At 38.4% G+C, this 26,179-nt stretch overlaps 1 protein-coding gene across 2 annotated transcripts in view; it reads left to right on the forward strand.

Moving 5' to 3' along the window:
* FTO (FTO alpha-ketoglutarate dependent dioxygenase) overlaps nucleotides 1-26,179 on the forward strand; it is a 353,424-nt gene that overhangs the window by 132,296 nt on the left and 194,949 nt on the right. For both annotated transcript variants that reach the window (XM_069456646.1, XM_069456647.1), the window contains exons 5-7: nucleotides 7,167-7,246; nucleotides 14,526-14,669; nucleotides 23,686-23,805. In XM_069456646.1, coding sequence (XP_069312747.1) covers nucleotides 7,167-7,246; nucleotides 14,526-14,669; nucleotides 23,686-23,805 — 344 coding nt within the window. The remainder of the gene's footprint in view (nucleotides 1-7,166; nucleotides 7,247-14,525; nucleotides 14,670-23,685; nucleotides 23,806-26,179) is intronic.

The raw sequence follows: 26,179 nt of genomic DNA on the forward strand, positions 1-26,179 counted from the left end.
TTCAGTCTTTCCCAGACTTCACTTACCTAGTCCATTAGCACGTCCAGTTGTCTTTCCCTAGAACATTCGGAGTCTGATATCTGCCCATCATCTCCCCTGCTGTCTCTGTAGTCCCTGTCACTACCAACTCGTGCATGACCTGCTAGCAACAGCGTCCTGACTGGTCTTCCTGCTTCAACTCGTTTCCCTTTCATCCTTTCTCTTTCCCATAAAGCTGCCAGAATTGTCTATTCAAAGTTAGGTCACATTATTTTCCTGTTTAAATTTTTCTAAGGGCTTCCCACAATATTTAGAATAACCCCCAACTCCTTACCATGAACAACAGAGACCTCAATAATCTGTCCAACTGGCCCCTTTGCCTCCCTCACCATGCTTGCCCACCATGCTGAAATCACCCTGGCCTTTCTTCCTCCTCAAGTATAACAAGCTGATTCCCACTGCAGTGTCTTGGCCCAGCTATTTGCTCTGTCTGGAATTTTCTCACCCCAGATCTTGGCATCACTGGCTCCTTATTATGCAGATCTCAGTTTAAATGTCACTGATGAATGTTATGTATAAAGTAATGCACTATTCCCTTGTAACCCCAATAGTTCTTAAGCTTGTTAAATTACCCTACTTTATTTTCTCCATAGCAGTTCACATCTGAATTTCTTGTTTATTTACATATTACGTGTCTTCCCCATCATAATATAACCTCCATGAGAGCAGGAACTTTGTTTTGTTCACTGTGCATAGAATAGTGCTTGGTGCTTTGTGTAAATAGTTGCTTACCCTGTTATTAAATTAAGTAACACACAGAAGGCTTTTCTTTGTTAGAACAACCTAGGAGAATAACTTTATATACTTACATAACTGTATATATTGGTCTCAAGATGATGAGCTAGGTGGTCTTAAAGAATTTTCTGGACACTTTTCAGTTGATACATATTTTTTAATAGAGGGTTTTTTTTCAAAGAGTAGTTTTAAGTTCACAGCAAAACTGAGCAAAGAGTACAGAGAATTCCCATATACCCCTGCAGCAAAGCTTCCCCCACTATCAACATTCCACACCAAAGTGGTACATTTGTTACAATTGATGAATTTATATTGACATGTCATTATTATCCCAAAGTCCATAGTTTGTATTAGTATTCACTCTTGGTGTTGTATATTCTGTGATCTATTTTGAGTTAATATCTTGTACATATTTTTAGATTTATACCCAAGTATTTCATCTTAGGGAGTGCTAATGTAAATGGGATTATGTTTTTAATTTCAATTTTCATTTGTTCATTGCTAGGATGCAGGAAAGTAATTGACTGCATATTAACCATGTGTTCTGCAACCTTGATATAATTGCTTACTAGTTGTAAGAGTTTTCTTAAACAATTCTTTTCAGTTTTCCCCATGGAAAATTATAATCTGTAAACAAAGACATTTAATTTTTTTCCTCTTCAATCTGTATACCTTTTATTTCTTACTACATTAGCTAAGACTTCCAGTATGATGTTGAAAAGTAGTGATAAGAGGAGACATCCTTTCCTTATTCCTGCTCTTAGTGGGAAAGCCTCTCACCATTAAACATGATGTTAGCTGTAGGTTTTTGTAGATATTTTTAATCTGTTGGGGAAGTCCTTCTCTATTCCTAGTTTACTGAGTTTTTTTCATGAATGGGTGTTGCATTTTGTCAAATGGTTTTTCCATACCTATTGGTATGATCATATGAGTTTTCTTCTTTAGCCTGTTGATGTGATGGTTTACATAAATTTATTTTTAAATGTTGAACCAATTTTGCATACTTGGGATAAATCTCATATGGTCGTGGTGGCGTATAACTCTTTTTATACATTGTTGAATTCAATTTGCTAATTTTTATTATGGGAGTACAAACGTTTTGGTTACATGAATTACTTTTGTACAGTGTGAGTCAAAGTTATAAGTGTGTCCATCACCCAGATAGTGCATTGTACCCATTAGGTGTGAATTTGCCCATCCCTTCCTGCCGCCTCCCACCTGCTTGATTTCTGTTGAATTTTACTACCATATGTACGCACGAGTGTTGATCATTTAGTTCCAATTTAATAGTGAGTACATGTGGTATTTGTTTTTCTATTCTTGAAATACTTCACTTAGAATTTGCTAATGTTTTGATGAGGATTTTTACATCTGTGTTCATGAGAGATATTGTTCTTTAGTTTTCTTTATTTTAATAATGTCTGTCTGGTTTGGGTATTATGGTATTCTGGCCTCATAGAATGAGTATGGAAGTCTTCCCTGTGCTTTTATCTTGTTAATATTAGAACTAACAGATTAGTGCAGATCGAAAAGAATTAGTATAATTTCTTACTTAAATGTTTGGTAGAACACAACTGTGAACACATTGGGGCCTGGTACTTTCTGTTTTGGGAGGTTATTAATTATTGATTCAGCTTCTGTAATAGAGATAGGCCTATTCAATTGCCTATGTCCTCTTGTGTGAGTTTTGGCAGATCGTATTTCTCAATAAATTGGTCCATTTCATATAGATTATCAAATTTGGGGGTAAAGAGCTGTTCATAGCATTCTTTTATTATCCTTTTAATGTCCAGTGGACCTGTAGTAATGTTGAATCTTTCATTTCTAATATTAGTATAATAATATGTGTCTTGTCTCTTATTTTTCTCAGCTTGGCTAGAGGCTTATTGATTTTATCGATCTTTTGAAAGAACAGCTTTTGGTTTCATGATTTTTCTCTTGGTTTCCTATTTTCAATTTCATTAATCTACTTTAATTTTTATTATTCCTTTTCTTTTCTTCAGCTTACTTTGGATTAATTTGATCTTCTTTTTTTAGTTTCCGAAAGTAGAATATTAGATTATTGATTTTTGATCTTTTTTTCCCTAATATATGCATTCATTGTTATAAATTTTCCTCTAAGCAGTGCTGACGCTGCATCTGACAAATTTTGAGAAGTTATATTTTCACTTTCATTTAATTCAGTGTATTTCCTTGAGATTTATTCTTTGACCCATGAATTATTTTTAAGTGTGTTGTTCAGTTTACAAGTATTTGGGGATTTTCCAGCTATCTTTCTGTTATCAATTTCTAGTTTAATTCCACTGTGGTCTGAGGGCAGACATTGTATGATTTCCATTCTTTTAAATTTGGTAATATGTGTTTTATGGCCCATAAAGTGGTCTGTCTTGGTGAATGTTCCATGTGTGCTTGATACTAATGTATATTGTGCTGTTGTTAGATGAAGTAGTTTATATATCAGTTATATCCAGTTGATGGATGGTATTGTTGAGTTCAGCTATGCCCTTAATGATTTTCTGCTTGCTGTCCCTGTCCTTTTCTGATACAGGGATGCTGAAGTCTACAATTATAGTAGGAGATTTGTCTATTTTTCCTTGCAGTTCTATTATTTTTTGCCTTAACATATTTTGAAGCTCTATTGTTAGGTGCATACATGTTAAGGATTGTTACGTTTTCTGCAAGAATTGACCCCTTTATCATTATGTAATGCCCCTCTTTTTCCATGATAATTTTTGTTGCTCTGAAGTCTGCTCTGTTTGAAGTTAATATAACTACTCCACCTTTTTTTTTTTTTTTTTGGATTAGTGTTAGCATGTGATATCTTTTTCCATAGCTTTACTTTTAATCTGTATATGTCTTTATATTTAAATAGGATTTCTTGAGGAAAGCATAGAGTTATGCCTTATTTTTTGATCCACTCTGACAATTTCTGTTTTTAATTGGTATATTTACATCCTTGACATTTAAAGTGATTATTGATACAGTTGGATTAATATATACCATATTTATTAATATTTTCTATTTGTTGTCTTCGTTATTTTTTCTCATTTTTGTCTTCCATTCTTTTCTGCCTTTTATAGTTTTGAGTCCTTTGTATGATTCTATTTTCTCTCCTTTCTTAGCATATCAATTATTCTTTTTTTTTTTTACTTTTCTTAGTAGTGTCCTAGAGGTTGCAGTATACGTTTATAATTATTCTAAGTTCACTTTTAAATAACTTTATACTGCTGCACAGGTAGTACAAGTACATTAAAATATTTCTAATTTTTCCCTCCTGTCCCTTGCATCATTGCTGTCATTCATTTCACTTATATATAAACATACGTCAGCATATATATAGCACCACACACACAGTGTACATGATTGAGTACATTGTTGCTATCATTATGAACAAATTGGTTGTTAGATTACTTAGGAATAAGAAAAGTAATAGTATTTATTTTACTCCACACTGAATCTCCGGCAATTTGTAAATTACAGTTCAGATTTTTCCACCCTGGTTCCCGTAGATGTTTCTGCCCCTTGGTTTCAACTGTGGTAAATTGTCATTCCCTGTTTCCAGGCTGTGTGGATCTCCAGAGTGGGCAATGACAACATTACACCTGACTGAAAACCATTGCTCTGGGGCTTACAATATACATTTTTAACTTATCACAATGTAACTTCAAATATTAAACTACTTTTTCTTCTTTCCTTCTCTCCTTTGTGCTATTTTAATGCATTTTACTTCTATATATGTTATGGACCTCACAATACATTGATTTTTGTTTGACTTTAAACACTTAATTTTCTTTTCATGATATCTTCAATTTATGTTACTTTTTATTCCTTTGGACAGAGCGAAATGCCTCTGACATTTTTATTTGGCCTGAAGAATTTTGTAACAGTTTGTATAGTGTAAGTCTACTGAATATAAATTCTTTCAGCTTTTTTCTGAAAAGTCTTAATTTCACTTTTATTTTGGAAGGGTTTTCACTGGGTATAGAATTCTAGATTGACAGTTGTTTCCTTTGAGTATTTCAAACATGTCACCAGTTGTTTTCTGAGTTGTATAGCTTCTGATGTTAGAAGCCTGCTGGCATTCTAATCTTTGCACTTTTGTATTTAATATGTCTCTTTTTCTGCCTGCTTTTAAGGTTTTCTCTTTATCAACAATTTTCAGAAATTTGATTATGATGTGCATTAGTTTGGTCTTATTTATTTTATTTTTTTGATTGGAGTTTATTGAACTTACTGGATCTCTGGGTTTATAGTTTTCATGAAATTTGGAAAATTTTTAGCCATCGTTTCTACAAAAACATCTATTTTTTGGTCACTCTCCCTTCCCTGGGATTCAAATTACATTTTTGTTAAATTGCTTAATATTGTCCCATAGGACATTGATGCTCTTTCATATTATTATAGCCTTTTTTCTCTGGTCACTTTATTTTGGATAGTTTCTATTTCTGTGTGTTCTAGTTAAGAACAGTGATCTTTTCTTCTTCAGCGTCTAAATTGCTGTTAATCTCATTCAGTGTGATTTTTGTTTCAGATACTACATATTTAATCTTTAGAAGCTTCATTTTAGATATATAAAAGGAAAGATATGTATATTTAAAAGAAAAGAAAGATGTATGTATCTCACATATTGTGTGTTTGTGCGTGTCTGTTTTATTTCTCTTCTGTTCCTTTTTGAATGGATGCTGGATATTACACATTGTGTTTGTTGGGTGCCTGATTTTGTTGTATTCTTTTAAATGATGTTGGCTTTTGCTCTAATGAATAAATAAATTACTAAATTACTTTTGAGGCTTGGTTTGGGGCTTTGCTCAGAAGATCTAGAGCAACCTTTAAAGGACTAATTTAGCCCTACTACTACGGTGACACTTTTCTAAGGATGACCTAGTATCTTATGTAGTAGGGGCTATTAATATTTTGGCTACTGGGAACGTAAAGTATTCCTGGCCATGTGGAAGGTCTGAAATTTGTGCAGCTTGCTGCTCTCTGGTGCTTCTCTTTCTGGCCCTTGGGAAGTTTTTATTCACACACCCACAGATCACTGCTTCCCCAAAGCCTCAAGGGAACCTTCTGCCTTCTGCTCGCCCTCTCTTCTATTGCAGTATTCTGCCTTTCGAATGCCTGCTGCCTGGCTTTCCTAAACTCCAAACTCTGTCTTCTCAACTCAGCAAGAATGAAACTGAGAGCGCTGGGATCCGACTTCCTCTTCCCTTCTGTGTGGCTTTGAAACTGTTTCCATGAGTAAGTTAGGGCATTTGTAGGCCTCTCTCACCTATTTTGTTTTTCTTCTCCCTGGGATCATATCTTGCTTTGTTTTCCAGTGACAAACCTTTGATTAATATTTTTGGTTTGTCTTGTAGTTGTTTAAAGGCAAGAGGGTAAACCTTATCAGTGTTACTTCATATGTTCATAAGCAAAAGTCCTTCAGTTGGCATTTTGCATTTCCTTTCTGTGTTTAGAGGCAACATTGTAGGTTGTTTTTGCTGACATGTAAGGGCCTGGTGGCCTTTTGGCCCTTGGTTTAAGTCATTGCCTTTCTTGGTATCTTGATAAGAATCCTGTGTTGCCTGTACCGGAAATCATTGCTGGGGAACATTAAAACTCTATTTTTTGTAATAGAGGAAGTGATGTCCTAAGCAGAGGGAATACAGATTTTGCCTGACTATGGCATCATTTCTTAGGATACGCAACGACTTGGCCGTTGATTTTTCTCCCACTGTTTGTGGTTTTAGGAGTATTCAGCTGACAAATTCATCACCTACTCCATGCTTGGGTTGTGAATCCATAGACTTGAATTCCGTTGTGAGAGCCAAACATGCAACATGCTGAGTTGGTTGGTTTGTTGCCTGGAAAATTGTTAGGGCAAAATTGATACTTTGATTATGGAGAGAAAGAGGCAGATTTTCAGATTAAAGATGTTTGACTCCAAATAATATAAAAGAATTCTGGCTTATTCTAAAGGCAAGGATAGAAGTAGATATGTCACGAGAAAGAGAAAGAAGCTCAATCCATAAATAGCAAACTTTGCAGTGGATGGACATTATAAGTAGGGTGACCGTAAGTTCTGTTTGCTGAGGACAGTCCCGGTTTATACCTGTTCTGGAATAATTATTCACTCTTCAAAGTGTCATGGTTTGTGTGATTTCGTATATATGTGTGTAAATATGTGTATATGTGTGTGTGTGTGTATAGAGAGAGAGAGAGAGAGAGAGAAAGAGAGAGTGAGACAGCCTACTTAAAAGGAAGTGTTTAGTGAATACAAGGTAAGTGTTAATTCCTTGGTTATTGTCATTTCCTGAATGGTAGATTTACTGTTTACTTTGTATTTTAAATAGTGTATAGCATATACTGACTAATAAACGTGTTTTTTTAAATTTTTGATATTTTTCCTGTAGATGATCTCAATGCCACCCACCAACACTGTGTTTTGGCTGGTTCACAACCTCGGTTTAGTTCCACCCACCGAGTGGCAGAGGTAAGTGTAAATAAAAATGTGATTCACACCTAATTGGATGTGACAGAAGTGGTTGAACGAGCAATTTATCATAGAGCTTTGGAAGAGTATTTGATAGGAAAATTGCTTCCATATAACTTGACTTTAGTCTCTGTTTACTTGCTTTTTTAGCTTTGGGTTGTGTTGGATACAGTTTTAAAAAGTGTATTCACAGCATGGGATAAGTATATTTTGCTTCTTGGAGTTATGTTTGTTGGAGAAGGAAAACGCCATTGCCAAGTTAGATAGTTAGAGATTTATTTAGGGGGATGTATCTGTCAAGGTCAGGGGCAGGAGATGGCCAGAAGGAAATGGGTGGATTCTTGTGCCTGCGCATCTGTTAGCTGTGGCTGCGTTCAGATGGTTGAGAATTTACATTTTCCTTCACTTTTTGGTCAGACTTCTGGTCATGTGAATGTAAAGTAAGGAGAAAGTTGTAGTGGTGCCAAGGAATTTCTGAGCTTTCCAGCTGTGTTCATAACGCAGACTTTATGGCTAAATTATGCTACCGCTTGTAGTAGCTGATGGTCAGCTGATCAGACAAGTTGAGAATGAAAAATTAAAAAATGAGAAAAACTCGTATTAGTCATCCTGGAGTCCCATTGCTCAGTTAAGAAGGGTTCCAGAGAGCGGGGGAATAATCATGAAAAGGATTACAAGTTCACCTCCCACCCAAGCTTGTTATCCGTGCTTTGCTTTATAGCTTGACTTTTCGTGGAATCACAGGGGACAAGTACGAGAAAATTGGGCAGAAGTGATACAAAAAAGTAGCAGGGAAGCACAAGCAGAGGGTCTTTGAGTCTCAAGACCATGTGAATCTATACGACAATGTCGTGTCTTTTGATAATTAAATAGCTTTGCTAGTGGACAAATCATATTGCTATGTGGCAGAGAGGGAATGAGTAACTATTTAAACCAGATGCCAGCAAGCCTGTCATGCATTCCTGCTTCCCTTTCTCCCCTTTCTCCTCATGTCCATTCACTCACTCGTTTAAATATTTGAGTTCCTGTTGTGTGTCCAGCATGGTAGGCCTGGGAGGTAGAGACATCAACATGTCCACTCCCTTTGTTGAACTTACACTTTAGTTGGGGAGACAAATTTTAAATAAACACAGAAATAATTATCTTCAAGGCCAGAAAGAGGTTCTGTTAGGAAGTAGGGAAGGGAGGGAGGAAGGAAGGAAGGAAAGAAAGGATGGAAGGGAAGGAAGGGAAGGAAGGAAGGGAAAGAAGGAAGGGAAGGAAGGAAGGAAAGGAAGGGAAGGAAGGAAGGAAAAGAGGAAGGAATATTTATGGAGCTTCTAATATGTGCCTTGTATTATAGAGAAAGATTTCATTTCCCTGGTTATAGGCATCTTTCTTTCTGCTATAAACCTCCCAAGAATCTTGTTCTCGTGGATCTCTTGAGTATGTGGCTACTTAAGTGTGTCTTTCTTACATCTTTCCTAATCTAACCTGGAAGCGTAGACAAGCTCATTAGGGCTGTGATCAGAGGGCTGGTAATGATAAATAAATGATTAACAAAAAGTTAGGGGAAATATGTTCTGCGGGGCTAACAATCATATCAAATTCATAGGGTTCTTACAAGGATTAAATTAATTAATATACGTAAGTCTTTTAGAACAGTGATAGGTGTACATTCAAAGAATGTTAGCCACTAATACTACTATTAAATTACCATTACTGCTGATACTCCTAATATGACTATCTTTTCATTCTGATGAAAAACTAATAGGAGATAGGAACAACTGCAGGTCTTTGTATGGAAGGTTACTCTTTTTCCATTTATGTACTACAGTATACATAATAAATGAAGAAACATTAAATCATTAGCAAGTCTTGATTATAAGAATTGCTATTCATTGAACACCGCTGTTCAGAGGAAGGGATTTCAGTTTGTTCATCCATTCATCAAACTTTTGTTTATGTTCAAGCTAGTCTTTTAGGCCCTTGTGAGCAGGAATGGTTGATATGTTCGGTGTCTTCAATATGCTTACAGTCTGTATGTAAGTATAGTGTAGTATAGAATAGAAAGTATCAAATAGCATAAAGCTTCATGGGTGAGGTGAAGTATGTGTTAGCCTTGTATGATAGGTAAGATACAGGGATTGAACATGTAGGTGTTAGGGATTTTAGGACATTTTAGGACAGCTAATGGGATGAACCAGGACTGAGATGCGAATCTCGTGATTGGGAAGGGATGGCAATGCCTGGGGAATAGTGAGTGGCTGTACTTTGGGCGGATCCTAGGGTGCCAAAGGGAATGTTGGCAGCTAAGGCTGATTTCCTGCATGGGACCAGATTGTGAAAGATCTCGGATGTCAGATTAGGTGTTTGAACTTAAGTTGGTTGGCACTTGTGGGCTCTTGATTATTTTTTATCTCTGTGGTGACATATTGAGACGACTTTAAAAAGATGAAAATGATAGGGGCATCACTTAAATCTATTAGGGTCTGAACTAAGGTAGTGGCAGGAGGAAAAAAGAAGAAAATCCTATGAATAATGTAAGAGACAGTGTAAAACTTGGCAACTGACTGATTGAAATGGAGAGAGGAATGTAACAATGAGTTAATGAATGAACTAACTCTTTACTGGATGTTTTCCATGTGCCAGGCTCTGGGATGACTCTTGAGTATCAAGTCTGGATGATTCAGAGATGACATTACTATTAGTAGAAATAGGGGGTCTAAGACATTAGGGGAAGACAGTAATTAGTTCAGTTTTCAACAGGCTGGGTTGGAGCTGCCAAGTGAAGTCCAACATACAAATGGAAATGTGGGAATCAAGCATGTGAGAGAGCAGGAAACTTCTTGCCCCCTACCTCCTGCAGTAAACACCCACACATAAAAGCACCCAAAGGGAGCACTTTGGAGTGTAGTTTGAAAAGCACCCTCCTGGCCTAGGTGGACCAATTTCGTAGTCATTAGAGCAGCATTGATTTCAAAAAATATCCTGAGGCTTAGCTTTCTCTGTTTATTCATAGTTGTGTTTGTGTCTTCTAGTTTTTACGCCAAATTTTAAGCACTAATTAACTTGAAATGAAGAGATGAATATGCATAGTGATTCTGTCAGAGGAAAACATTACCCCAAATCTATGATTTTTATATTTTCATGGGAATGATGTGAATACCTTGCAGAGATCAGCAAACTGTGGCTCGCAGGCCAGCTGGCTGTTTTTGTAAATAAAGTTTTATTGGAACACAGCCACACTCATTTGTTTACATGTTGTTTATGGCTGCTTTCGAGCCACGTGGGAGAATTGAGTAGTTACAACATAGACCTTATGGCCTGCAATGACCTAAAATATTTACTGTTTGGTCTTTTAAGAAACAGTTTGTTGGCCGGGCGTGGTGGCTCACGCCTGTAATCCTAGCACTCTGGGAGGCCGAGGTGGGCGGATCGTTTGAGCTCAGGAGTTCGAGACCAGCCTGAGCAAGAGCGAGACCCCATCTCTACTAAAAATAGAAAGAAATTATATGGACAGCTAAAAATATATATAGAAAAAATTAGCCGGGCATGGTGGCTCATGCCTGTAGTCCCAGCTACTCGGGAGGCTGAGACAGGAGGATTGCTTGAGCTCAGGAGTTTGAGGTTGCTGTGAGCTAGGCTGACGCCACGGCACTCACTCTAGCCTGGGCAACAGAGTGAGACTCTGTCTCAAAAAAAAAAAAAAAAAAAAAAAAAAAAGAAACAGTTTGTTGACCTGTGTTATAGATGTTCCTGGGTAAGCAGGCCTTAAAAATCACCTTAAAATTAAAAGTAAATTTTAAAAAATTAACTGTCTTAAGGTCACTTTTTATTTCTGCCAGAATATTTCTACCAAAGTAAAAAACAAAGTTACAATAAAACTGGTACAATTCATATACTTCTGCTAGTTCTTCTAATTGGTCTACTTTTGAGAAAGCTATATGGGACTATATTCTATAAAGCACCATAAAGAATCATATGTTTGATTTCATAACACTATTCTTAGGAATCAAACCCAGGAAATAATTAAATGGAAGTGTGTATATAAAGATGTTTATCTGGCATGATCAGTAGTAGTGAAAGTTGGGCAGAACCTTAATGCCTTTATAGTATGTGACCATTTAATTAGCAGCCATTTTCAATGGCTATCTTGAACATTTATGTACAAACAGTGAAAAACAGCGTATACATTGATATGTATACAGTGATTACAATTGTGTATGGACAAAGAATCACATGCAGTAAAAAGACAAAAATAGGCTAAGATAGTGGGATTATGTTTTCAACCTATTTAAAAGTTTTTTCTTTAATCTTATTATTTTCAATAGTGGAAGAAACAAAAGATTTTTTCTTCCAACACTGAAGTTACATTATTGTTTTCTTTAATGGAAGAGGCGAAGAAATTCATGCAACTTTATATCTCTCACTTATTCTACAAATGTCCTCTCCTTTGTACAGTATTAGCATTACTTATCTTATATGTGCCAAAGTATTTGTTATTTTCTGCCTATTCACCATATGTAGGAAACAGGTTATGCTAAGACTATGATGTTTTGAAATTCTTTTGGTTAACTGGAGAAGAAATTTATTCAGTTTTTTGGTTGTATATTACTGGATTACATCTGATGCCTCTTGACCTTTATTTGATTTTAGTTTTTTCTAGTTGTGACAGAATGTTCTTAGGATTCAATACAGAATGTCTTTTTTAAATTCAAGCTTTATGTATAATTACTTTTTGAATAGGTAGTTTTACTCAAATGACTTAAAATTTTTTTAAAAAAAATATCTAAGGGTATACAGTTCAAGTCTCATTCTTCTGAAGCCAACCAGCTCCTCCTCCCCAGAAGCAACCAGTGCTGTTGTAGAATGGGAGAAAATATTTGCAAATCATATATCTCATAAAGTAATTGTATCTAGAATATTCAAAGAATTCTTACAATTCAATAATTAGAAAGATAAATAATCCATTTTAGGAAGGCACAAGATCTGAATTAACATGCCCCTAAAGAAGGTATACAAATGGCTAATACGTGCATGAAAAATGGTCAACATCATTAGTCACTAGGAAACTGCAAATCAAAACCACAATGAGATACCACTTCACATGCACTAGGATGGCCAGAATGAGGAAGACAGTAACAAGTGTTGGTGAGGATGTGCAGAAAGTGGAACCCTCATGCACTGCTGGAGGGAATATACGGTGGTACAGCCACTTTGGGAAACAGTCCGGCATTTCCTCAGAAGGTTAAATACAATGTCACTCTATGACTCTATGACACAACAGTCCCATGCTTAGGTATATGTACCCAAGAGTAATGGAAATTTGTACATGAATGTTCAGAATAGCTTGATTTCTAATAGCCGAAAAGTAGAAACAACCCAAAGGTTAACCACTTAATGAATGAATAAAGAAAATGTGGTATATCTATACAACTGAACATTGTTTGGCATTAAAAGGAAATGAAGTACTGATACACGCTATGTAAGACGGATGAATCTTGAAACCATGGTAGGTGGAAGAAACCGGTTACAAAAGATCACACATTGAGTGATTGGATTTATATGAAATGTCCAGAATAGGCCCATCTATGGACATAGAAAGTAGATTAGTGGTTGCCTAGGGCTGAAATGTTCGTGGAAATGGGAGGGGGTGACTGCTAAATGGCACAGGGTTTCTTTTTGGGGTGATAAATAATGCTCTAAAATTAATTGTAGTGATGGTTACACAACTGTGATTATACTAAACAACATTGAATAGTATGCTTAAAATGGTTGAATTTTATGATAAATGAATTATATCTCAATAAAACTGTTACCCCCTCCTCCCAAAAAACCAAAACAAATCCCAGATTAGTCCTGATCAAAGAAAACACTATACATCCAGAAAAAAGCAATTCCACTCTCTCCCCCGCCTTTTTTTGGGGGGTGGTGGGGTACAAGTCTGGTTACACCACAGTTCATTTAACTGGTTTCCTGTTGTTGGGAAATTTAGGTTGTTTCCAATCTTCAGCTATAATAAATGGCAACGCAATTAATAACCTCCTGTGTAGCTCACTTCATACTTGGGAAAGTGAAGGTCCAAGTAAGAGAACTTTCTAGACAGACTGACATTGTAAAAAGATGTTGTAGAGGTAGCTGTGGGACAAAAGTGAGTGGTAATTCACCCCCATTCTTTGGGTATTTTTGCAGCAAATTGGAGCTGCTGCCCTTGTGTTCCCAGCACTCTGGATCTTCATAGTAAAATACATATTAGTCAAGCTTCAGTTTATTGGCACAGAAACTTTGTTTTTTCCCTGGCTTGCTGATACTGTATAAGATGGCAGTAAATGTGCAAAGAATTTTTATACCAAAGGGTTAGCCTTCGAGGTTATGTCCAATGGCTCAGTTTAAGTTATAAATATTAAAATAAAAATATTTTAGGGATGCATTTCCCTCCTTAGGTCCAAAGCATATTTATAGCTTGCTTTTTATCATTCTAGGAAATCATTTCTTTATCAAAACAAACAGATGCACAGTCCATCTGCATCCTCTTCTTTTCTGACATACGATCATTTAAAAAAAAGGCATTTGTCCATTTGACCTCAGTTTTGCTCCCGCAGACTCAGAGAGGGATGAACTAGTTATCAGTGTCCTTGCTGATGCACAGCTACTAAGTTACGCCTTTGAACATGCCTGGATGGCATGAGCTGCACATTTTCCATTATTTGAAGGATTTCTTCTGCCAAGGTCTGCATTGCTTAGTGTGTGCTTTTTGCAGAAAAGGGAAATGAGTTCTTTTCTTGTATTTATAACTTCATTCCTCGCCCCCCACACCACCCACCATTACTATTCTATTTAGTGTGCTTTTCGTACCAATTCTGCAGTCTGGTTACCTCTCTTTCCCATTGCTAGTCTGAGGGCACTTCAGATAAAGTCAGTGCCCTTGACTTCTTGGTTAACTAATTATTTAAGTTTCTTCTACATGTGGGACTCAGTTCTAGATGCTGTGGCATATGTAAACAATATGTGCAAAACTGGGGCCTTAGCTTCAGAAAGCCTACTGTTTAGTTAGAGATATGAGGCCCATATTATAAAAGAAAACCAGCAAACTGAGTGGCCCAAGTGAGGCCAAGCTGGCCGCACAGAGCCCAGTGAGCAGGCCACTGTAGTAATTCTTGAGTTAAGGAGTGTAGGCTGAGCTGTGGGGGTAACAGGTGAATGCATAGCAAAGGGCAGATGCAAACCCTCCTAGGAAGAGTGGCATGATGAACTTGGATTGTGCTCATCATCTTGATTGATGGTTCTGTCTCAACAGTGCTCAACAGGAACCTTGGATTACATCTTACAACGCTGCCAGTTGGCTCTGCAGAATGTCCGTGACGATGCGGACAACGGTGACGTCTCTGTGAAATCCTTCGAGCCCGCAGTTTTGAAACAAGGAGAAGAAATTCACAATGAGGTGAGGCCTCAAGAATTGTGAAGGGTCTGAGATTCTACCTTATCTGCACGCTCACGAGTTAATCTGCCACAGTTTCATACCGGTATAAGACATGAGAGTGCTAGGTCAGAGGTGAAGGATGGGTTATTACTTACAACAATAGCACTGGCCAGAGTATCAGAATTTTTATGTTAGATCTCTGTCTTAGTCCATTTGAGCTGTTTAGAACAAAATACCATAGATTGGGCAGCTTCTAAACCAGAGAAATTTATCCTCCCCGTTCTGGAGGCTGGCAAGTCCAAGATCAAGTTAGCAGCAGATTGGGTGTCTGGTGAGGGCTGTTTCCTGATTCACAGATGGCACCTTCTCACTCTGTCCCTATGTGGTGCAAGGGGCAGACAGGATCCCTCGGGCCTCTTTTATAAGGACACTAAGCTCATTTATGAGGGTGGAGCCCTTGTGATCTGTCACCTCCCAAAGGCCTCACCTGTTAATACCATCACCTTGGCTGTTAGGATTTCAATATATATATTTAGGAGGGACATAAACTCTCAGACCACAGCATTTGTGAAGCCTCTATTTCTACAGGGTGATGCGAAGTAGGCCCGATGACATGTACACATTGAGGGGTTGCATTATAGGAAGGGAAACTTGAGCTATGGAAACCTGTATCTTTTTAAGTGGATAGCAAGCATGCCTTCACTCCAGGTCAAGACTCTGTCTTTATCTTGTCAGTCTATACACAAACCTGCCCTTTGTTCTGAAGGAATAAACTGTTTCTGTCTACTAAGGCTGTTTGCTCTATAAACATCCTTGCAATGAAAGTCTGACACACAGGGCAGTCAGTGCTTGCTCACAAGACACACAGAAACACAAGAGACTCGTGAAGAATCGTTTTCCACCAAGAACTGATGGGAACTGAAGGTAGGCCCTAGGAGCAAGTGTCAATGTCTTGCTTTTTATTTATGAAATAAGTTGCAATCTCATCGTCTCTGAGATCAGCAGGTTTGGATTCCATGCATCGCTATTTTACAAACTTTACTGTTCCTATTTACACCCTTTCAATATTTGTTTTGTCTTTGGACAACATACATCGTTAGCTATTTAATATTTTTCTTTAAGTCAAGTCGTTTTTTACATATATAGATTTCTTTAAAAAGGAAACCTTTTATTGCCACTTTAAGTGGAAATCCAGTATCATGATCCAAAAGAGAAAGTAACCAGAAAAATGTATCCAATGAAAACAGGGCGACGATATTACATTCCAGCAGATACTCTTGTCTGGAGGGGGCTCTGAGTCTAAAGTCTCCTTTGGTGTTAAGACGGGAGATTAGTGGTAATGGTTTCACAACTTCATAAATTTTCTAAAGATCACTGAACTCTGCACTTAAAATGTGTGAATTTTATGGTGGGTAAATTATACCTCAAAAAAAAAAAAACCGCTAAAAGGAAAAAAAAAGACTAATAAGTGGTAGAGAACTATTGGAGATCGTCACCAATCTGAGGCTTTTCTTTCGATATAATTAGAATGATTGATGGAGATTTAGAATGCAAAAATGTTCTCCTTCATCCTTCCAATAAATAATTACTGAGGCCGGGTGCGATGGCTCACACTTGTAAGCTGAGCACTTTGGGAGGCCAAGGGGTGGGGGGATCGCTTGAGGACAGGAGTTCGAGACCAGCCTGGGCAACATAGACTTCGTCTCCACAAAAACCAAGAAAAGTTAGCTGAAAATGATGGCCTGCATCTGTAGTCCCAGCTACTTGGGAAGCTGAGATGAGAGGATCACTTGAGTCCAGGAGTTTGAAGCTGCAGTGAGCTGTAATCATGCCACTGCATTCTAGGCTGAGCGACATAGTAAGACCTCGTCTCTAAATAAATTAGATAAATTTTATATATATATATAAAACAATCACTGAGCCTGTGCCAGGTACTCTTCTGGGTGCTTTAGGATATATCAGTAAATAATATAAACATTCTGGTACAGGGAGAGGATGATAAATAATAAACATAACATACCGGTAAATTAGATAGTATGTTAGAAGTTGATGAGTGCTACAGGAAAAAAGAAACAGAGCAAGGTAATGGAAATCGAGAGAACTCGAGAACACCCCCATTGGGAAGACGTTTTCTTGAGCAGAGACTTGAAGGAGAAGGGAGAGTGAGCCATGTGACTAACTGGGGAAGAGCATTTCGGGCAGAAGGAACAACAGCTACAAAGGCCGTGAGGTGGGAGAATGCCTGGTGTTCATGGACTAATTCAGGGAAAGCATTATTCGAGCGGAGGCGCTGAGGCTGCTGGTTGCGGGAGAAGAGGTTACAGAGATAGTGCTAGGAGACTGGGGAGCAGCGGGCTGTGTAGGCCCTTGGAGGCCCCTGTAAGGACAAGGGACTTTCCTCTTTACTCTGAGGGAAATAGGGAGCCATTGAAGGATTTTGAGCAAAGCTCAGAAAAAATATCTGCTCCCACAGTAACATATAAAATCTTTTTAACGTCTATAAAAGATATTTCATATCTTCTGAGCTGCTGCACACTCTGCGAAACATTGTCGTAATCTCCAGAACCGAAGACAAAGAAATTCTGCCTCTCAGGGAATAGTATCCACTTCCAACACCCAGCTGTGAGTCTGACTTTCTTCCCTTCATTGTGCCTGATAAGTGTCCCACTTTCTTTCTCATTACTCCCTCCCGGTGACACTGCTGATAGCTAGAATTTCAGGAAAGATGTGCACTTATAGGCCTGATGACCTCACTGAATTAGACCTGGGAACAAAATTATGTCCTTCTCCGTGTTTATAATATAGAAATTCTAGTCTGGGAATTTAGTTGTTTCCTTCTCTAAAACCTCTCAATGTCAGGGGTCCAGCCAGCAGAATGGCTGCTTTCTTTAACATACTTCTGGGCTGTTGTATTTTCCCATCCTTTCTGGTCTTCTTCTGTGACTGTGATGTTTTGTTATCATCAGTGGGTAGAGGAAATCTATAAAATCACAACTGTTTATCTAACAGTAGAATATTGTCATCTAAATGCATCTGCTTCAGAAAGTGGCTGCCCGCTTTTGACATTGTATCTGTTGGGGAGGTGGGGCAGAGTCGCAGGGTATCAGAAACCTCACACCCCGGAGGCTAGCCTGGGGGCGAATGGAGGGAGTGGTCTTTAATCCAAATAGCGTGGGTGCCAGTCTTCACCATCCCCCCCAGTCTTCAGTTCTTCAAGGTCATCTCCTTACTTTAAGAATTAATTCCATATGTCAGGGCAGGTATCAGAGATTGTTCTTTTGCCATCCAAGCTGGCCTGGGATTAAGCGCTTGCACGCTCACACTCTGCTTTGTGCACACACGTCCACGATGGCTCCCAACCTTTTTTGTTGTTTGCTTTCCGCTTTCTTCAAGGCCGTGTGTCTTTGCTGGACTAATTATAGGATGAAGCCCCGGATTTTACAGGCTGCAAGTTTTCAGGCTGTGTGGGTTTTAAGTGGTTTGTTTTCCTTGCCTAGGATGGTTTCTAACTCAGCAATTTGGGAACTTTTGGCATAGGAACTGAGTACCTTTTGGAGGTATGTTTTCCAATTACGATGCTTAGGAAAGATTTTCATTCAATTATAAGCAGAGTCTTCCTCTATGTTATTAAATGGTTTATTTTTCTTCTTAAAAATATTAAAATGTAGAATTCAGTCTCTTCACTTAGTGAATTTCCTCTAGAAGAATGTACTGTTCGATAGCATTGTTTGGTTCTCATTTTCTTCTGATGAGACCTTTGTCTTCCTTATAACTGCTGTGAATGGGCCTTCACGGGTTATCTCTTTGTAGACAGAGCCTTAGTATCTCTCCCTGGTCTGATTTCTTTCTCGGGGAAAATAACTTACTGCAGTTGTCACAGTGAGACATTAACCCCATGGTGCATGTTCACACATCTCATGAGGGAACTAACTGGCTGACCTGGGACCAAATCAAGAGGCTAAACAGAGTTGGCAGAAGAAAAGTAGGTGATATTTGCTTACCTGTAGGAGTGGCAGAAATACAACTATATGGTGATATAGTGGCTCAGAAACATAATTTTGAAATCTTATTAGCTTTGTTCTCCAATGCCTAGGTGCAGACAGGTGGGTGGATTCTGTTTCTTCCTCCCTCTTATACTTTTTCCAGGTATTTTTGGAAGAAAAGAGTCTCTTGATTGATCTCATTTTTGACTGTTCCATGGGGAAGGCAGGCATGGGTAAGGGGGTTCCAGAGATGGTTTTCTGGGTCACAGCTATGAACCTAAAGCTGTTGTGAACATCCTTTCATTTTTCTCTGAAGACTCAGAAGGTGGTTCAAGATCCTGCAGGGCCTCTAAGCTGTCAGTATCCCTTCTGATGCCTGTGGGCATTAACTCCCCTTTATATTGTAATTGTTCAAAAGGTTGGAGAATAGTGAATTTTTATTAAGTGCGTGTTCGAAATCAGGAAGTTTCCTTCGCAAGCATAATGAAGACTCAGAGAACCTTGAGAGAGGTCCTGCGGGTTGTCTCCCTGCTGTTCACGTCACAGGGATATATATCGCCCGTGGAATGTTCTTTGGCATCAAATCAACATTTGTCCTCCTGATGGCCTGTCTCTTTATTTCTGCTCTGGTAGCTGTGAACCTCCTTGGAGGGGCCTACAGCTCTGGAGAAGAGAGGAAGACCCTACTGCTGTCGTGATTAGAACTTTACCAGTCACTCAGTGTGGTTAGGCTTTGATTTTTTTTTTTTTTTTAATCCTTAACGTAATAAGGCTTCCATTGTATTCTAAGTCCTGATCCTTTTGTTCCTTTGGTTTTTGTGCAATGCCCATGCTGCAGCTTTCCTTTCTAATTCCCAGAATTTAGGGGGAAAACAATTTTTTCTTTTATTTCAAACTCTGAATCAAGCAGCTGGAAATATTTTTTGCTTCCTTAATTAATTTTAAGAAAAGAGCCAACTACTTTTCTTGGCAACGGGGGAAGTGATGAAGTTGGCATTTGATTAAAATCCTACAATTTTTTTTTTTTTTTTTTTTTGAGACAGAGTCTCACTCTGTTACCCCGGCTAGAGTGAGTGCCGTGGCGTCAGCCTAGCTCACAGCAACCTCAAACTCCTGGGCTTAAGCGATCCTACTGCCTCAGCCTCCCGAGTAGCTGGGACTACAGGCATGCGCCACCATGCCCGGCTAATTTTTTGTATATATATATTTTAGTTGTCCATATAATTTCTTTCTATTTTTAGTAGAGATGGGGGTCTCACTCTTGCTCAGGCTGGTCTTGAACTCCTGACCTCGAGCGATCCACCCGCCTCGGCCTCCCAGAGTGCTAGGATTACAGGCGTGAGCCACCGCGCCCGGCCGAATCCTACAATATTTTTTATCTACAACATTGACGTGAAAAAGTCAGGCCATGGAATTGAGTAGAATGCATGCCCATGGATTTGATGTCCACCAAGATTGCATCTCGTGGGCAGGGCTTCGACTCATGAATAACACTCGGTTGGGAGCAGGTCCTCAGTGTTGAACATTTCTGACTGGCATTAGTGGAAAGGGGTGGGCATGAGTTCACATGGGTGTTACAACTTTTCCTGGTCAGAAAATTTTATGTGATTGTGAGATGCTTGAGGACAGTAAGTTTGAAGCCTTGTGGTCTTGTTTGGTTTGTATTCTTAGCATCTAGCAAGTGCCTGATATATAGTAGGCAGTTTATTACTAAGCTATATAATCCTCATCACAAACCTATGTGGTTATTATATATTAATAATTATCCCTATTTTACAGATGACAGATGGATGACATAGCTATTCTGTATTAGAGCCCACTTTTTTTTTTTTTTGAGATAGGGTCACATTCTGTCACTCAGGCTAGAGTGCAGTGGTGTCATGATAGCTCACTGCAACCTGAAATTCCTAGGCTCAAGTGATCTTCCTGCCTCAACCTTCTGAGCAGCTGGGTCTACAGGTGCATTTTATCCCACCCAGCTAATTTCTCTATTGTTTGTAGAGACAGGGTCTGGCTCTTGCTGAGGCTGGTCTTGAACTCCTGGCCTTAGGCAATCTTCCTGCAGTGGCCTCCCAAAGTGCTAGGCTTACAGGTGTGAGCCACCTTGTCCGGCCAGAACCCACTTTTGAACTGACTCCAGAGCCCTTATTCTTAACCATAACCACTATCTGCCTCAAGAGATAGTTGGGCCTCTGCCTCAAAAGATGGTTAGGCTGATGAAGGCATTATTTATTAAAAGGGACATGGCTCTTTCTTTGCTCTTTTGTCCATTAGCAGAGTCCTCAGATATGTCCTTTTCCTTGCTTCCGAGTTTCAATTTCCTAAAATCCAGATTCTCTTGTATCCTGGTAACTTGGATGAACTAATGACATATGGTAATTTATGTTATTTCCTGGGATACTAGGTTGCCAAGGCTTATGCATTTTGTCCTCTTCAACGGAAATAACCAGTCCAAGGATTGGAAAACCTTTTAAAACCTGTCGAACCTATCGCTAACATAGGGCTTGATGATTTGTTGACAGGCTGTTCCTATAGTGTGAACAAATTTCACGTGCAGTCCCTGAAAAAGAACTCATTTTTTCCTTGGAATAAATATGTTGTTAAACCTGTATCTTTACAGAAGTCGAACTGTACTTTTATTCATTCTCCTTTCAAAGTTCTCAAGTTTATGTCTGTTAACCACTGTCTTTTAATACCACAGATAAGGTTTAGCAACTGTTGTTTTAATACGGTCTGCATTCCTTTTTGGTTCTGTTTTGTTTTGTTTAAACAGGTTTAACTGAAATCAGTTCTACATATCAAACAAACATTTAGTTAATGTAAACTAAAACCTTTTCATATGACTTGGTGTTCTCAGGTTACCTATTTGAACCATTTTCTCCATTGTTAAATCTTCACAAGTTGCTTTTGTTTGCCTCCTGAAAGTTTAATATGGATAAACAAACACAAAAATTCTTTGTGGTAACAGGTGAAGATTATAGTAGCTCTGTATCTGTATATGGAACACGATCACCTTAGCGCAGCCAGGCAACCTAACATGAAGCTATGATTGCTCTACATTTCTTTAGAGGGCAGTGGTAATAAGAGTTTCTAGAATCAATGGAGTTATACTCTGATGTTAAAATTTGATTTTCAAGTTGAAGATGAGTGATAGAAGACTTGGAAAATAGATAGAAAACAATTTCTTATACTTCCAAAGGTTAACTCAGCCTCTCATCTATCTGTATTGGAATTATTTCAGTTGCAAGAGATAGAAGACTCAACCTGAATTGGCTTAAATAAAAAGGGCTTTGGGAATAGCTTGATCAAGGGTCAGTTGATGTCACCAAGGACCTGGTTTTTAGCTTTTTATCTTACAGCCACCACCTACTGTATTGGCTCTATTCTTCCCATTTGTTGGCAAAATAGCTACAGAGTCTTCTTCCTGTATTTTCTCACGGTCTTGAGACTTATTTTGATTGAACATATACCTACTCCCCTCAAACCCAATTCTGTGGTTAGAGAAATGTAACAGGCTGATTGGCCTAGACCTGGGCTGCACATTCCACTCCTGGTGTTGGAGCTGGAGCTCTGTCCAGAGCACATGGACTGAGATTGGGGAAGGGATGGGTCACCAAATGATTAGGAGGGTTTTGCTAGAATAGAAGGAAGAATGCTAAGGCAGCAAACAATAGAAGTTTACTATAATAGAGTCATAGGAAGGAAAATAAATTACAGGTTGAGAATTCCTGATCCCAAAATCTGAAATTCAATATGCTCCAAAATTCGAAACTTTTTGAGCGGAAACGTTCATTGGAGCATTTTAGATTTCAGAGTTTCAGATTTGGGATGCTCAATCAATAAGTCTATAATACAAATATTCCAAAATCCAAGATACTTCTGGTCCCAAGCATTTTGCATAAGGGACACTCAGCTTGTACTAGTATTTTTGCTAACTTTTTTTTTTTTTTTTTGCCTGTTGTCATTTGCCTTGACTGAGTTGACAAGTGACAACTTGAATGGTTATGTAGGTTTAATGTATACCTCCATAATTAATTTTATATTGTTTGGTTATATAGGCTAAGATTATCACCAGCTCCTTATGGCCCCTGGATAAATTTTTTTTTATTTTCAAACTAGAAACTTACAATTGATATCTCCTAGTATGTGTTTTTCTTTTAATACCAGTCTTTAATGAAGACATTTAATAAAACATGTTTTGTTTGATGATTATTTTTTTTAAAGAGCATTCATTCCCCCAGCTAATGGTGCTTACTCTTTCCTCCAAAAGAAATGGAACACAAATATGAAGTCTCGTTGATGGACCCTCCTGTCCTCTCCTATTCCCCAGTTTTGGCGACTATGTTAAGTTCAGAAACCAGTGTGAGGATTCCTGCCCTGTTTCTCCCCATTTATATTTTTCTCCACATCCTAGGCACCTTGAATTCCTATGTAAATTTTAAAATCAGCTTGTCAGTTTCCACAAGAAAGCTCGGTGGTGTAGATGGAATTCACAGATGAAGTTGGGGGGAATGATGGGTGAAGTATAACTTGGCATCTCAGGCAAAGCATTCAGCATGGCATGATATGTGGGGAGGGGATGAGGTTGGTTCTGAGACAGCCTTCCCACATGCCTCTCCTCGTGGACCCTTCCACCGTGACTCTGGCTTGAAGGGAGGGCAGGGGAAGGGGAAGGGTCTATCGATTTTGTTCAGTTATGTCTTTCCCATCGTATAATACAGGCTGCTGTATAATATAGGATCTCGATATTTATTGTTGATTGGCTTACAGTTTCCTCACATCTGACTGATAGATATGATTGAGAACCCTTCTCCAGCCTGAACTGGGTTGTCTTTCTAAGAGGACCTCAGCTTTAAGATTACTCTTTTCTTGAATTTGCAGAAATGCCCTACAGATTCCAAGTTAATATTGGGAACTGGTTAGGCTGAGCTTTTCTCACCTTTCTCATCCTACGGCTGTTAAGTTACAGGAAGAGAATTGAGTAATGAAGTTATTGTCTTTGCTTATCCATTGCAAGGGCATTATAATCACCACCTTCTGTTTATGGTTCACAGGTCGAGTTTGAGTGGCTGCGACAGTTTTGGTTTCAAGGCAATCGATACAAAAAGTGCACTGATTGGTGGTGTGAACCCATGACTCAGCTGGAGGAACTATGGAAGAAGATGGAAGGCGTGGTAAGTACATGAAGTCTGGGGCCGTATTTTATGGGATGCTGTGCTGTATACTAATCCTCTGCTGCCTAATTTGCATAGGCAAACGTATATTTCATTATTCCAAGTTATTGAGTTAGGTTATTCTTGGTAAGGTAATGGCAATCGCCAGGATTTTGTCAGTACAACCTCAGTTCAGTTCAGTAAACATTTATTGAGTGTTCTTGACATATAAAGCAGTGTGCTAAACATACGCTGGGAAGTGGCCATGAAAGGAGAACAACTCAGCAATAATATCTAAAATTCATTTGCATTTTTGTATGCACCAGGCGTTATTCTAAATGTTTTCCCAGTATTAACTTTTTCAATTCTTATAACAATGCTAGAGGTGTTGAACCTGTTATGGGACTTAATTTATGGATGTGAAAACGGAGGGGCAGAGAAATTAAGTGTTTCCCCTACGTCACCAAGTAAGTAGAAGAGCAAGATGGAAATGCAGGCTGTCTAGCGCCAGAGCTTGTGCTCTCAAGCACTGTGATCAGTTTCACAAGGAGAGGGACACGGATATCACCAGGTATTATGGTAGCTAAAATGAAATCCTATAATAGAGGTATTTTTAAAAAAGCACAGTCCAGAGGAGGGAGTATTAAATTTAGACCACTGGAGCTGGGACTGTGGTGAAATGGCAGAGGGTGGCCTTGGGGGACCTTGGATGGGGAGGAATGCGATGGGATGAGGCATCTGGGGAGGAACATTAGGCTCCGGGAACTGTAAAAACAAGAACAGAGGAAGGGAGGTATGACTAGAGCAGGAATGCAGGGGATGTGGTAGGAAATGTAGCTGGAAGGCAAGCTGAAGCCACATGGAGATCTTCAATTGAGTCGATTTAATAACAGTAATAATGGCAAACACATGATGCTTATTAAGTATCAGACACTAGTCTAAGTGTTTCTATATAACTTCTTTAACTTTTATGACAACCCCATAAAGTAGGTATAATTTTTTCCCCATTTTACAAATGAGGAGATGGAAGCACAAAGGGCTTATGTAACTTCCTCAATGTCACACAGCTACTAGGTTGGGGAGCTGGGATTTGAACTCAAGAAGGTGGGCTCTAGGGTCCTTGCCTTTCACTACCTCACTGTCCTGCCTCCAAACAGTTGAATCTGGAATATACTAGAAAAGTGACAAAAGCCTGCTAAACTCTAGAGACAGTATCACTGCACGGAATTTGAAATGTGCTGGAAACAATGCACTAATCTGCAGAAATGGATAGCTATTGCTAATCTTAATTTTATTTTATTTTTTAAGTCACTTTATTGAGGTCTAATTGACATACAAAATGTCGTACATAATTAATGTATACCACTTGAGTTTGGAGGTAAGTATACACTCAGGAAACCCTCACGTCAATCTGTGCCATAAATCTATCCATCGCCTCCAAAAGTTTTCTTCTGCCTTCTTCTTCTTCTTCTTATTGTTATTGCGATAAGAATACTTAACAGAACATCAACCCTAATCCCTATTTTATAATCACGAATATATCAAGTCACAACCCTGAAGGCCCCAGTTTAAAAGTCTGGGTCAGAATCCAAAAATCTTTGCTTTCCAGACATCCCCTGAAATCTTTAAACCATGCCTTATCGGGGATATATGTCTAAGGAGGGAATACTATAATCCTTCTATTAGTGTATTAATAGTATCACACAAATTGATTTCTCCAAAGACCTGAGTCAGTGCAGAACTGAGCATTGTAAAACTGAATTGGAAGTTATGAAAAGTCTGTGCATAAATCTCCTTAGTTTTATCCCTAAACTAAACCTGTGTTGAGTATTCTCCACTTTTATGGGATGTATATAGATAAAGGCAGCTTCAGTTTCAGGGAAACTTTTTTTCTGCTACTGTATAATTCTGATTTTGTCCATTTACATATGAGTTAGAATCTCTTTACTTGATGAGCCTTGACTGTAAGACATCAGCTTGACTTTGAAATTGTAATTTGACAACTCTGTGAATTAGAGTTGCAGAACAAGTAACAAAGGAACTCACACTGACTTTGTAAAAAAATATTTTATTAATTGCTTTCATTCAAGAGATTTTTTTTAAGTAAAATCTTTGATACTGTGAGCTTACCAGTGATACTCATTATGAATTCATTTAAAAGATTTAGCTATATGTATATATTTTAATTTGGTGGCAGTGGCACATTAGTTAGGGGGAATATCTTCTATTTATTTTATAGCTCTCCTATAAAAAAATACTAAAAAGAAGAGCAACCCTGTGAATTTTCCAGAGCTCGTTTCCTTGCTATTGGTGTGGCATTCCCAAGTGTTCTGAGTGAAATCAGTGGCCTCCGTGTTTGTCCTCGGCAGGCTTTAGTGTGATTGTCATCAGCAGA

Source organism: Eulemur rufifrons, chromosome 23, assembly GCF_041146395.1.
Source record: "Eulemur rufifrons isolate Redbay chromosome 23, OSU_ERuf_1, whole genome shotgun sequence".
NCBI classification, from domain to species: domain Eukaryota; kingdom Metazoa; phylum Chordata; class Mammalia; order Primates; family Lemuridae; genus Eulemur; species Eulemur rufifrons.